The 12599-nt window shown below is 34.3% G+C and overlaps 2 protein-coding genes across 4 annotated transcripts in view; one reads left to right on the top strand and one right to left on the bottom strand.

The window, feature by feature from the left end:
* ninl (ninein-like) overlaps window positions 1-1470 on the top strand; it is a 33208-nt gene extending 31738 nt beyond the window's left edge. For all 3 annotated transcript variants that reach the window (XM_073873026.1, XM_073873028.1, XM_073873027.1), the window contains one exon: window positions 713-1470. In XM_073873026.1, the coding sequence (XP_073729127.1) occupies window positions 713-904 (192 nt within the window). In that variant the 3' untranslated portion in view covers window positions 905-1470. The remainder of the gene's footprint in view (window positions 1-712) is intronic.
* On the bottom strand, window positions 1194-4993 carry gins1 (GINS complex subunit 1 (Psf1 homolog)). Its single transcript, XM_055170836.2, has 7 exons — window positions 4763-4993; window positions 4609-4673; window positions 4432-4530; window positions 4249-4339; window positions 4052-4168; window positions 1731-1805; window positions 1194-1650 (listed from the first exon to the last, which is right to left on the bottom strand). Exons 1-7 carry the CDS (start codon window positions 4835-4837, stop codon window positions 1582-1584), a joined length of 591 nt encoding a protein of 196 aa, XP_055026811.1. The 5' UTR covers window positions 4838-4993; the 3' UTR covers window positions 1194-1581.
* Between the last annotated feature and the right edge of the window lie 7606 nt (window positions 4994-12599).

Raw genomic sequence — 12599 nt, 5'->3', positions numbered from 1 at the left:
AGAAAAGATGACAGAATAAGACGGCGGATATCGGATTTTGCATAAAATGAAGAATATACTTTTTAATATTGACCTGATACAACACTGATTTTGGCAGTAACTAATTTTTTAAAACCAAACTCTTCATTTGAAGCAATAGCCAAAAATACATTGTATGTGTCAAAATTATCAGATATTTTTAATGACAAAAATCATTGAGATGTAAAATAAAGATCATGTTCCATGAAGATATTTTGTAAATTTCCTACGATAAATATATTAAAAAGGCGGTTTTGTCAATATTTTGCATCCTCATATTTCCAGAAGGGTTGTATCTCAGCCAAGTATTGTCCTAGTAAACCCTACATCAATGGAAAGCTTATATATTCAACTTTCAGATGATGTATAAATCTCTACCGGCTTTGTGGTCCAGGGTCAAACATAGGAAGTGAGGCTGTGTTTGGAAAGAAATAACAGATGCCTTTGTAAATTCTGCTATTTGAAAAATAATAGTAAGTGAAACCGTAGGCATTAAACAACGATAAATATTTGTTACGACCTCGATGCTGTGAGAGGTGTTAAGATCAAGATGTAGCATCCTGATCATTTTCATGTTGTGGTACAGTATGTGTGTTATATACAATAAATAACAATTTATTAGGTGTTCCAAACATCAATGAAAATCTTATGAAGTGCTACAACATAACAATCCCATTAACTCTTTCCTTCATAGCTGGTCAAAAATGCCAAGTCAGATCTACTGCTGAAGGACCTTTACGTGGAAAACTCTCAGCTCATGAAGGCTCTACAGGTGACCGAGCAGAGACAAAAGAGCGCAGAGAAGAAGTCTTTCATCCTCGAGGAGAAAGTGGTTGCTCTTAATAAACTGCTGCGTAAAATTGCTCCAGCATCCCTCACTGCTTAGAGGTTTATATCTCTTGTACTAGACTGTGAAGTCCAACCTCAGTGCACTCACTGCGAAATGGTTAACAATCCTAGTGTTAATTTAAAGCACAAATAATGCAAGTATTACACAATATGTGCTATTTTCAACAATACAAAATGACAACATATCATTTAACTTTTGTGATTGTTCATTGATGTTTTTGTCGTTCAAGGACAGAGCATGTGTGAACTTTAAAGTTGCATTTATTTTTGTTGACTGTGATGTAGGGTACGAACGTCAAGTATTATCTGACAAAAGTGTAGATCACTTAAGTATTTAAAAAAGCATTTTTATTCATTACATTTTAATACCAATTTGATGCAATACCTATGCACAGTATTCATAAAGTGTACAGTTTTGATACAAATCTTATCTTGAAGTTGCACAGTTTTTAATTACGATGCACTAATGTCCATTTGAAAATCAATCATTGTAAATGTTGCAAAAATTCTCCTTTGATGGTACCACTGAGTTGTATATGTATCATACTGTCCTATTATTACTGTTGAAAATTTGAGCAAGTAAAGTTTCACCCGTGTACACATGCTCTGCTGTCTGTATGCTTGGTGATGAGATAACCGATCAGACAATTCAAATCTCCAGTCTCCTTACACTAAAAAATTTACAAGTATCCACAATAAAAGTGTGCTTTTATCTTAGGATATGACGTGCTCTAATACACCCTGACGAATGAGCTGCTCACATTTCCATCTGGGCAAAAAGTGCTGTGAACAGAAACGGGTGTCACGTGTTAAACAACATACAAAGCAGTGTAGAGTAAAAAATATTTTTTAAGAAAAAGTACCTGGCTATTTTTCTTTAGCAGAATAACTGTGCCATCGTCAACTTCAAATTCTCCATGGTCTTTTAGACATCGCACCTAAAAAATCCAATAAAAGGTTTCGATTTATGTGGATCAAAGGGTTAAGTCACCCAAAAACAAATACTTGGTCATTATTTATTGACTCTTGTCTTTTGGACCCCCAATGTCTGTCTTTTTTTTCACATTTGTGTTTTGGGTTTTTTGGTTACTATGGGGTGAGCCGTGACCACAGTCACCATTCACTCCCACAGTAAAGCTTCAATGTTAAATAATTACACTCAACAAACTAAAATATAATTCCTTATTTGATGCAAGTCTTGGCCTGTGTCTCTCTTAGAGCACATTCTTTGTGTCTGAACTGTTGTTTAGGCCATTTTAGTATGCTTACTTTTAAAGGGCACCTATTATGCAAAACAGAAATGTGTGTTTGCAGTGTTTGAGCATAACTATCCTCCGATAAAAATAAAACGATTTTTTTTTTAATTCCCATTAAATGAAAGCTCATTAGACATGCTGTTTTGATTCTCGTTAATGTGATGTCACCTTGATGAATCCCCACCCACTCCACTGACTGACTGATGCTGCGCGCCAAAACATTACATCTAATGCCTATGCACGCAGCATCAGGCGCAAATGGGTTAACTGAAAGTGTTTACCGTCTCTTCTTCTGGTAAGGGAGTGAGGTGCAGTAGCTCATTTGCATTTAAAAGGTACAGACAAGAATTTTGGACATGCTATAGTAAATGATCTGTGGAGTATTTTGAGCTGAAACGTCACAGACACATTCTTGTGACTTTTATTTAATCTTGTAAAAATTGATATAATAGGTGCGCTTTAAAAAAATGTGTAACAACTCAAACCAAACCGAAATGTCCTCAAGATCAGGGGTCTCATTTATAAAACCTACATACACACAAAAGCCAAAAATGGCATACTCCAAAAAATAGTACGACTTATAAAACGAAGCAATGTGTCCTTTATAAATCACAGATCAGCTGCAAGTGTGCGTACATGAATCATCCTCATACCCACCCTGCAAGCCCATTATCCCGTTAAAGGGACACTTCACCCATTTGCATTAAGCTTTGTATCGTTAGAACCCCATTCATGTTTTTGAATGGTCATGCATCATTTCCTCAGGAGAAATAAAGATTTCAGTGTTGCACATCCTTCTTCAAATGATGCAAAAATCATCATTTTGCATCATTGTAAGAAGGAAGTCCAATATCTTTGTTGAGGGGGTAAGACTACAAACACCCCTTTCTCGGTCAAATAGGCACCAAATTCTAAATGTATATTACATTTTGACTACAAATGTGATGCACTTTCAATAAAGATGAATGTTTCTACAGGTGAAATGCTCCTTTAAGTTTGTTTTTTATAGATCACAACCTTTGCGTGGGAACTGGCGTACGCACGTTTCCAGCCCCGTTTTTTGCGTACGCACGCTTTATAAATGACACCCCAGGAGACTCTAAATATATGTAAAATATAAGTCAAGTGGAGTTATTTATTAAACACTTTTGGGTTATTTTGAAGCTTGCAGGGTTCTCTTGGTTATTATGGGAGTGGATGGTGACTAAGGTGGTCATCATTTACTCGCATAGTAACCAGTGGCGGCCGATGACTTCTTTTTTTGTGGGCGCTTGATGCGAAATTCGTCACAACATGTATTAGCCCATCATGTATGTGGTTCGTAATTTCAAAATATATGTTCTGCGCGTTGAGTGATGCTATGTGCATCACGTGTCTTGTCAAAATAAGTGCCTGCTGCAGACGCGTCTAAAGGGTTTATGATAAGAGACGCTCGCGTTTGGCAGATACTCGCATAATCTCATGCGTAATCAGAGTTTAGTGTTAAGGGAGTGTCCTGCATGTATTTTGTGAACGTGAGCGTCTCTTTTATCATAAATGGTTTCAATGTGTGTGCAGCAGGCACTTACTTTGACAAAACACGTGATGCACATGGTTCACATGACGCAACAAACACATATTTTGAAAACGCAAGCAACACACATGACACTCTGAACACATATTTTGAATTTGCGCCCCTCAGATGAGCAATCACGAGACGCCACTAATAGTAACCCAAAATAATACTTTTGAAAATATCTGCATATGGGTTATGAAGTACAAAGAAAGACATTAGGGATCCAATGAGAGTGAGTAAATAATGACAACATTTTTGTTTTAGGGTGAACTATTCCTTTAAGCTTTTTTGCATGACATGACAGCATTATGACAAATACATTTTCAGTGTTGATTCAGTATTTGCATTAAATCTGAAGGTTGTGGTCGCTTACCTCAATGTATAAACTTTTAGGAGGCTTCATATCCTGTGTTATGTCCAAACCTTCCTCTCCCCCAAGAGATCTCATATAGGTTGCCAATGACTTTTTGTACTGATTAAACCACTCCGTCTGCACATGATGTGTATCTAGTGTTATTTCCAATATACAAACCAATGAAAGGTACCGAACAATGACTTTATCAATCCCACCTCTTCAGCACACATGTGAAATCTGATGGTTGTGGGCAGCACACTTCCATACTCCCATCTGAGAGCACGGATCCGCAGAAGGCGATCATATCTGTGAGAGAAATTACAAAGGGTCGTGTTTCCACATAAATGTCAAGGTACAGTAACGTTAGATGAATTACGGGAAATACAGGTGTTATTTACAGGTATGCCGCAATACAGCGCTGGTTCCTCAGCAGACAGCAGTGCCGAAACTTGATCGTGGGAATCAGCTCACTTTTGCTCTCTGTCTTTGCCTCGTTCCTTTAGGAAATCAAAATTAGTTTAGTTATAATGCTCATGAAATTACACAACGTTACTTTAGCAAACTAAACCACTTACACATCGCTTTGATTCTGTTCGTACAGTGCTTTCATTTCCTCTAGGACTTGGCGAATACCGTCTTCCTGTCAGACATCAAGACAAATCTACACTGTAATGCAGATGTAAATGTGTTGGGTAAGTAACTTACTGTACAAAGTGTAGCTTGACTTACATTAAAGGCGGGCAGCTGACCGTCGCCCATCCGATGAAGTTCTCTGATGAGCTCCACTGCCTTCTCACAAAACATTATAAATGTGTCCCGAAACAAACAAACAAAATCGATATTACTGCAATATACTATTAGCTATCAAATTTTCTAATGTAGTCAAAGACTTGTTTTCGCGGTAATTTGTTATTGTGATCACGTGAACTTTAGGGTACTACGGAGAGTCGCGTTGGACAAAATGACCTGTGTTTAACTACATACGACGCTGCGCAGTCCGATCGCCTTATGACATAAAGTACCGCGAGACCATATCAAAAGATTTGTGCTCTCTCGCGGTACTTTGATGTCATTTCCGAAACGTCTGCGCAGCGCCGCATAAAGTAGAACACGTCTTCAGGATCCATCCATACATTTATTCATCCGTGTAAATATACAAATCGAAACAACATAGAATATTCTGATATTTAAAAACAATTTATCTGGTGTTCACCTGAAAACAATGGTATTTACTAAAGTGTTTAAAGACGCAGTTTGTTGACATGATGATAAACAAATTAAAATGTACAAATATTCTAATAAACAAACCTTAAGGAAATACTGAAGGAATGAATGACATTTTATACAGCATTTGATCAAAGATATTTCTTCTTAAATGTGTGTTTTCATCACTTCTTCACAGTGTATTTGAATGTGCAAGTAATCAAGTACATACTGCCACCTAGTGGCGTTACATACACATGCACTTACAATACCTTATTATTTCTCGGAGCTTTTCATTTGCTAGCATCAATTATTAATTTTGATTGTTGAAAATGTTGTTATTCCACCCAAACTTTACATAAATCTGATAATCTACATTCTTCTAGGGCTATTGTTTAGTTTTCTCTGTAGCGATTTTTTTTGTGCAAATTAGCATTTTATTTTGAGTCTTCAAAATAAAGCCTTAAAACTCTGAAAAATCAGTAGTGACAACTGTTGGATGAACATTCATGAAAACACACTATTGCTTATCAGAAAGCCCTGCCTCTAAATGGCATGTGAAACCAAATGAACTGTGGTTGGTATTTTGGCCAGAATAGGCTGTGGACTAGACTTTATGCCGCAAGTCAAAAGTCTGGCTAGGTGAGACTGCTTTCAGCAAGACCACAGAAACAAAGCACTTCTGGGGTTTGGGACAAGCCGTTGAATGCCATTAAATGGCCCAGACTTGAACCATATATAAAAGCCACTCCTCCTCACTTATTCTGGCAGAGCTTAAATGGGTCTCCGAGGATGAATAAACAAGTTCATGTTGTGTGTAAGCAGCAGATGAAAGCTTAAACCAAACTAAACAGCCCTGCAAAAATTGCAACATGTATATCACGAGTCATTTCTTCAGCCACTCCACCAGGTGCGCACACATCACATACAATTATTCAACATTCGTTGGAATTAAAAGATTTAAGAAAAGTGCAAAGATTCGCATGTTACCCTTAATCCACATAGCTACAATGGAATCAAATTAGGACAAATCATAACTTATTTTAAATATGTATTTAAGCAACACTAAAGAGTTTTTGCTCTTTGCTCCCCCTACCGGTGGGAAGCGGAATTGTCCATTACCACTGTGGTAAATAATTTAGCCTACTGCAGCAAAGCTGGCTCTGATTGGATTGTAACTTCCCGTAAAGCAAGTTTTTGTAGTTTTCACTCGAACTACAGGACCGCGACCCGACTGTTGGAAACTTCTTTAATGCGGTTTTGGCCGATAGAGGGCTGCAAAGCGAATGTGAAAGTGCCGTTCACCCGGTTTCGAGTGGATGAACGACTGAAACTTTTTTGGAAACGTTATTTTAAGGTAAAAACTCTTTGGTGTTGCTTTAATATGCATAAAAATATCCTCTGTATCTTCTGGAATATTTCACCCTACATTTTACTCACCCTCAAGCGATGTATTTCACTTCTTTCAGCCAATCACACTCAGAGTTATATTAAAATAATATCCTGGCTCTTTCAGTTTTATAATGGCATTGGATAACTGTATGGATTCGTTTTGATAGATGGATGCACGTTTTGTAACTTTAAAGGTCCAATGTGTAGATTTTTAGCAGCCCACATCTCGAAACGCACAGTGAAGCTACGGTAGCCACAACGGGACAAACATTTCATCATCTGAGACAATGTAGTGACAAATCACGCTCTATAGAGCTGTTTGTCTGTTAAGGCTACTGTAGAAACATGAAGGCGACTTCCATGTAAGGGGACCAACGGTGTATGTATAAAAATGCCTCATTCTGAGGTAATAAAAACATACAGATTCATTATGTAAGGTCTTTATACACCACTGATAATATAGTTATGTATATTATATTGCATTTCTGTCAAGAGATCCTTCTAAAAGGTACACAATGCACCTTTAAAAATGGGGCACTATTCAATACCATTATAAAGCTGAAAACAGGATAGTATTTAATATAATGTTAACTCTGATTGGTTGAAAGAAGAAAGTCAAATAGACATAGAATGGCTTGAGGGTGAGTAAAATTCTGTCAATTTTAACTATTTCTTTAATTTTTACATATTTTAAAAGGCAAGTTTAAAAGTATTTATTACATTACATAATACTATAATTAAATAAATATAATTGAATAAAACAAAAAAAATATGTTTTTACTTGACATTATAAAGTGTGCATTAAATGATGGCAAAATTCCAAAAGCACAACACACATAGGTTTTTAATTCAGCTGTCTTGTCATAATGATTTCTCACGGATCCCAGATCAGCACACCATAAACTCAAAGTAGTTAATTAAAGCATGATAATTTACCATGTTTTACAGTGTGGGAACAGCAGAGTTTATATGTGTGAGTTAGATAAACGAATAACACTCAAAGGCGTTTACGAGAGAAGACAAGAGACCAATATCATTTTCAATGGAGTCAAATGAAGTCACGCTCTGAGTCTGTTCCATGCACAGTTTGATTGGGACGCCTCCCAAACTGTGGATAACTGTATAATTAACAGGGACAGCTGCAGATATGGACGCTCTGTTAGCGGCCTCACAGGACCCGTGCCCAAACCAATCTCAGCAAATCAACTTTTAACCCACAGAAACGGTTCACAGTCATATCAGTGTCTTGTGCAGCGACAGGTGGTCCCTCAAGTTCAATCTTCCACTTTTCACCGTCTATGAGCTGCCTATGGTCTTGTCTAAGTCACGTTTTAACTTGAAGACACTCGTGTAATATTTAACCTCTTACATTACAAACATCCTCCGCTTGCTTTGTACTTTTCAGGCCGCTTACAGATTGTTCTTGACATGGCAATGGTATCCCATAAACCCTATTGGGCTTAGGATGCTGTCACTGTAGTACTTAAAGGATCTTGCATGGTTGCAGGCAACGAAGTCTTGGGTACCTGAAAAAGGCACAGAGTGCAAATAACAGAGATGCTGAGATAAGCAGAACGAAGGAATGAATGACAAAGAGGATGAAGGATCTGTGAAAAGGGTCAGTGGGATTTATGCGGTTTTCTCACAGCTTGAGTTCAGCAGCATGCGTCTAAAGAGTTTCAGCTATGTGGCTTTGGCTCCTTCGGTCTTTCTCATCGACTGGATCAAACAGAAGTGAGTCAGCTGTGGGCTCCGCTCAGATCCCACTGGAACTGCACAAATGTTGCCATCTGAGCCCCTGATGTCACCTCCACCCCTCCGCTATTAAACCACTCCAGCTGATTTCAAAAGAAACCTGCTGTCTGTTTTTAAAACGCCGCTTATCCGACTGTTGGGTTTCAGAAAGCTCACTGATACCCTGACACAATGATTCACTAAGTCACTGTTGTATATATTCAGGCAGGGATCAGGTCAGTTTTATTTATATAGTGGTTTTCAAAATGCATATTGACTTAAAGCAGCTTTTACAGAAAATCATGCCCTAATGTTTTACAGTGACGCTGTGGTGACTGTGACAAAATTGGGTATAATAATAATATAATATTATACAATTCAATACAATACAATATAATATCATATAATTAGGGCTGTCAAAAGCATCTGTCACATTTGCATAATATTTGTAATTATTATGTATATATAAATACACACATATTTAAATATAAAATATATAATCTAAATACATATACATGTAAAAGGTTTCTTAAATACATACATGCATGTGTGTGTGTTTTATATACAAAATAATTACACACAGTGTACAGGCATATTTTATGCAAAAACAAACTTTTATTTTGAATGCGATTAATCACGATTAATCGTTTGACATGCAGCCTTAAATAAATACAATATAATACAATATCTTATAATTAGGGCTGTCAAAAGATTAATCACAATTAATCAATACAAAATGAACGTTTGTTTTTGCACAATATATTTTTGTGTTTATTGTGTGTAATTATTATGTATATATAAATACACACATGCATGTATAAATGTAAGATTTTTTTATTTATGCATATATTTTTATTTATATATAATATAAAATATATAATCTAAAGAAATATACATGTAAAAGTTTCGTGTGTGTGTGTGTGTGTGTGTGTGTGTTTGCATAATATATTTGTGTTTTTATTGTGTGTAATTATTGTGTATATATACAGTCATACATGTATAAATGTAAGAAATCCATGTATTTTTTTATTATATATAATCTAAATAAATATATATGCATGTAAATGTTTCTTAAATACGTACATGCATGTGTGTGTGTTTTTATTTATACAAAATAATTACACACAGTGCACACACATATATTATGCAAAAAAACCTTTTATTTTGAATGCGATTAATGCGATTAATCTTTGACATGTAACCCTAAATACAATACAATACAGTATAATATAATATCATATAATTAGAGCAGTCAAAAGATTAATCACGATTAATCGCATACAAAATAAAAGTTTGTGTTTGCATAATATATTTGTGTGTTTATTGTGTGTAATTATTATGTATATAAAAATACACACATGCATGTGTAAATGTAAGATTTTTTTATTTATGTATATTTTTTATTTATATATAATATAAAATATATAATCTAAATAAATATATAAATACATGTAAATGTTTCTTAAACACATACATGCATGTGTGTGTTTATATACAAAATAATTACACACAGTGCACACACATATATTATGCAAAACAATTGTATGCGATTAATCGCGATTAATCTGTTGACATGCAACCCTAAATACAATACAATATAATACAATATATATGTAAGGAATAATTGACGACAGGACATTGAATTAAAAGAAAATAGAGCACACCAAGGTGGGACTATGATTTTATTATGGCTAATGTAAGCTGCGTGTGAAGCCATTAAATGTTAGCTGTGACCTTGACTGATACTGTTAGCTGTAGTGTTTACAGTCTGGATGAATTTCCACTCGGGTGACAGATGTTCTGATATGAATGGAAGGCCATTAACTCTAAATAAATACTTCAGGAGACTTCATTATGTGTGTTTAGAGACTGCCAAAACATTTGACCATACAACTTTATCATTCAATGTGTCGTACATTCATCTGGTGTAATTATGAGGTTTTCTCGTTTCGACTTGCCTTAAATATTGAGATCATGTGGGCCACCTGAGCTCCAATTGCTCGCGTGTGATTGGCTGTCTGTGTTTGGAGTATCCGCCCTCCAGTTTTCCAGTTCATGCATATAAGAGCTTATGGTTTTAGCTGTCAACATGAGCTGAAGGCCAAAGAGTGCATTTAAATGAAGGGTTTTGAGAGCACTTTTTTTCATCCACACTGTTTGTGAATCAATTGAAGTTCTCATATCTTACACATGTCAACAAGCCAGTTCTCATTTTCCTTGTCAATATAACCATGGATTATAAATAAGGTCTTTTTAGTTGGCTTGTAACCGGATGCTTCGATAAATTGCATGTTTGTCTGCTGGGATTTCCTAACAATGAAAGTTTAAAAATGAAATAAATCTAGATAAATCTACTATTATTAAAAAAACTACTGTGATCATAAAATGATACTTTCATCCTGAACTGAGACAGTACGGCTATCTTGGATTGCTCTGGATTTTCTTCCATCACTGGGAAATTGGTCTTTCAACACTGACACCCCATGGTACATTTTTAGAAAGCAGCTATGATTTCCATCACCTGGCAAATGGCCACGGTTAATAACAGACCCATGTGTGCCATATGCTATTAACTTATTATCAGAAAGAAATAAAATATTAATGGAATACTGTAATAATGTGTGGCTGACCATATGGTGCTCCTAAAAAATTAGTTCCTGAATCCTAAAATCCAGCCGCATAAAAACAAAATATTATATTACCAAAAACTATTAAAAGATAAAAATTATTCATCATGGCAGCTTTTGATAGTTTGCTGTGCTTGTTTTATGGGTTATTTCTGCTGTGCAGTACCTTTCAAATTATTTATCGTAAAAAAACAATACCTGTGCTATAATAATAAAGTCTACACAAGATGTAGTTATAACTTACATAATGGCTAAAAATAATTTAATTTAATATAAATTACAACACAAAGGGCTTTAACATGCTGCAAATTAAAATAAAATATATTTAATGCAAAATTATATAAATTAGCCAATTTAGATAATTTTGCATATAATATTTTTAGTTGTTTTAAATGTTTTTAAGAAAAAATAAAATAAGCATGTACATTTATATAATTATTTGTAAATTGTTTATTCAAACATTTGAATAGAAAATTATTCAATTATTTTTCCATTATTAATTGCTATTCTTTTTATTTATTTATTTTGTTTTATTTAGCACACAGCATGATGTCATAGTACATTCATTAACAATATGTTTAGCAATTTATCAAATTGATAAGGCATTACACAAATGTACTGCATTATAGGAATATCAACTTGCTGCAAAGATAAAGGACTTTTATATAATCTATATATAATACATAATATATATAAGGGCTGTCAAAAGATTAATCACGATTAATCGCATACAAAATAAAAGTTTGTGTTTGCATAATATATTTGTGATTGTACTGTGTGTAATTATTATGAATATATAAATACACACATGTACAAATTTAAGAAAATTTTTATTTATGTACATTTAAATAAATAAATATATATATATATATATATATATATATATATATATATACACACATAAAGGTTACATACGTAAATGTTTCTTAAATGCATACATGCATGTGTGTGTATTTATATATAATTACACACAGTGCACACACATGTATATAATGCAAAAACTTTTATTTTGTATGCGATTAAGCGTGATTAATCCTTTGCCAGCCCTATTTATCAGGGCTGTCAAAGGTTTAATTGCAATTAAACGCATACAAAATAAAAGTTTATAAATATAACTCAATATAGCCTAATTCAATGAGAAACTGTGAGATATAAAAATAACTATGATAATTAGATAATTACAAATTAAATAAATAAAAATGTTGTCTACTCATTGTCATTAAATTGTAAATATATGTTTATAATTGTCAGACCTAAGTTATTGTTAATTAATATGTCATACATTGAAGACGTTGAATTAATCATTAACATTTACATTTATGCTTTTAACCAAAACCACTTATATATAAATTCAACCTTTTTATTATTATATCTAATCATTCAACAGTACTGTACTCGTGTAGAAATGTAAATAATACCAATAGATGGCAGCAGAGTGCACTGAGCAAAAGCAAATGACCCTAATGAAATCGAAAGAAACCTCATTTATGGAAATTATAATTTTATCATTCATAGTTTATAAAAGTTTGTTCCCACCATTTTGAATTCTTGCACACAAGACTCATTTTTATTAGGCGCCGATAGGCTTAAAAGATTTAAGGCAAATGAAT

This window comes from Misgurnus anguillicaudatus, chromosome 11 (assembly GCF_027580225.2).
Source record: "Misgurnus anguillicaudatus chromosome 11, ASM2758022v2, whole genome shotgun sequence".
In the NCBI taxonomy this organism is placed as follows: Eukaryota; Metazoa; Chordata; class Actinopteri; order Cypriniformes; family Cobitidae; genus Misgurnus; species Misgurnus anguillicaudatus.
The sequence above is the reverse complement of the archived record's forward strand: the minus strand, read 5'-3'. Positions and strand labels throughout refer to the sequence as shown.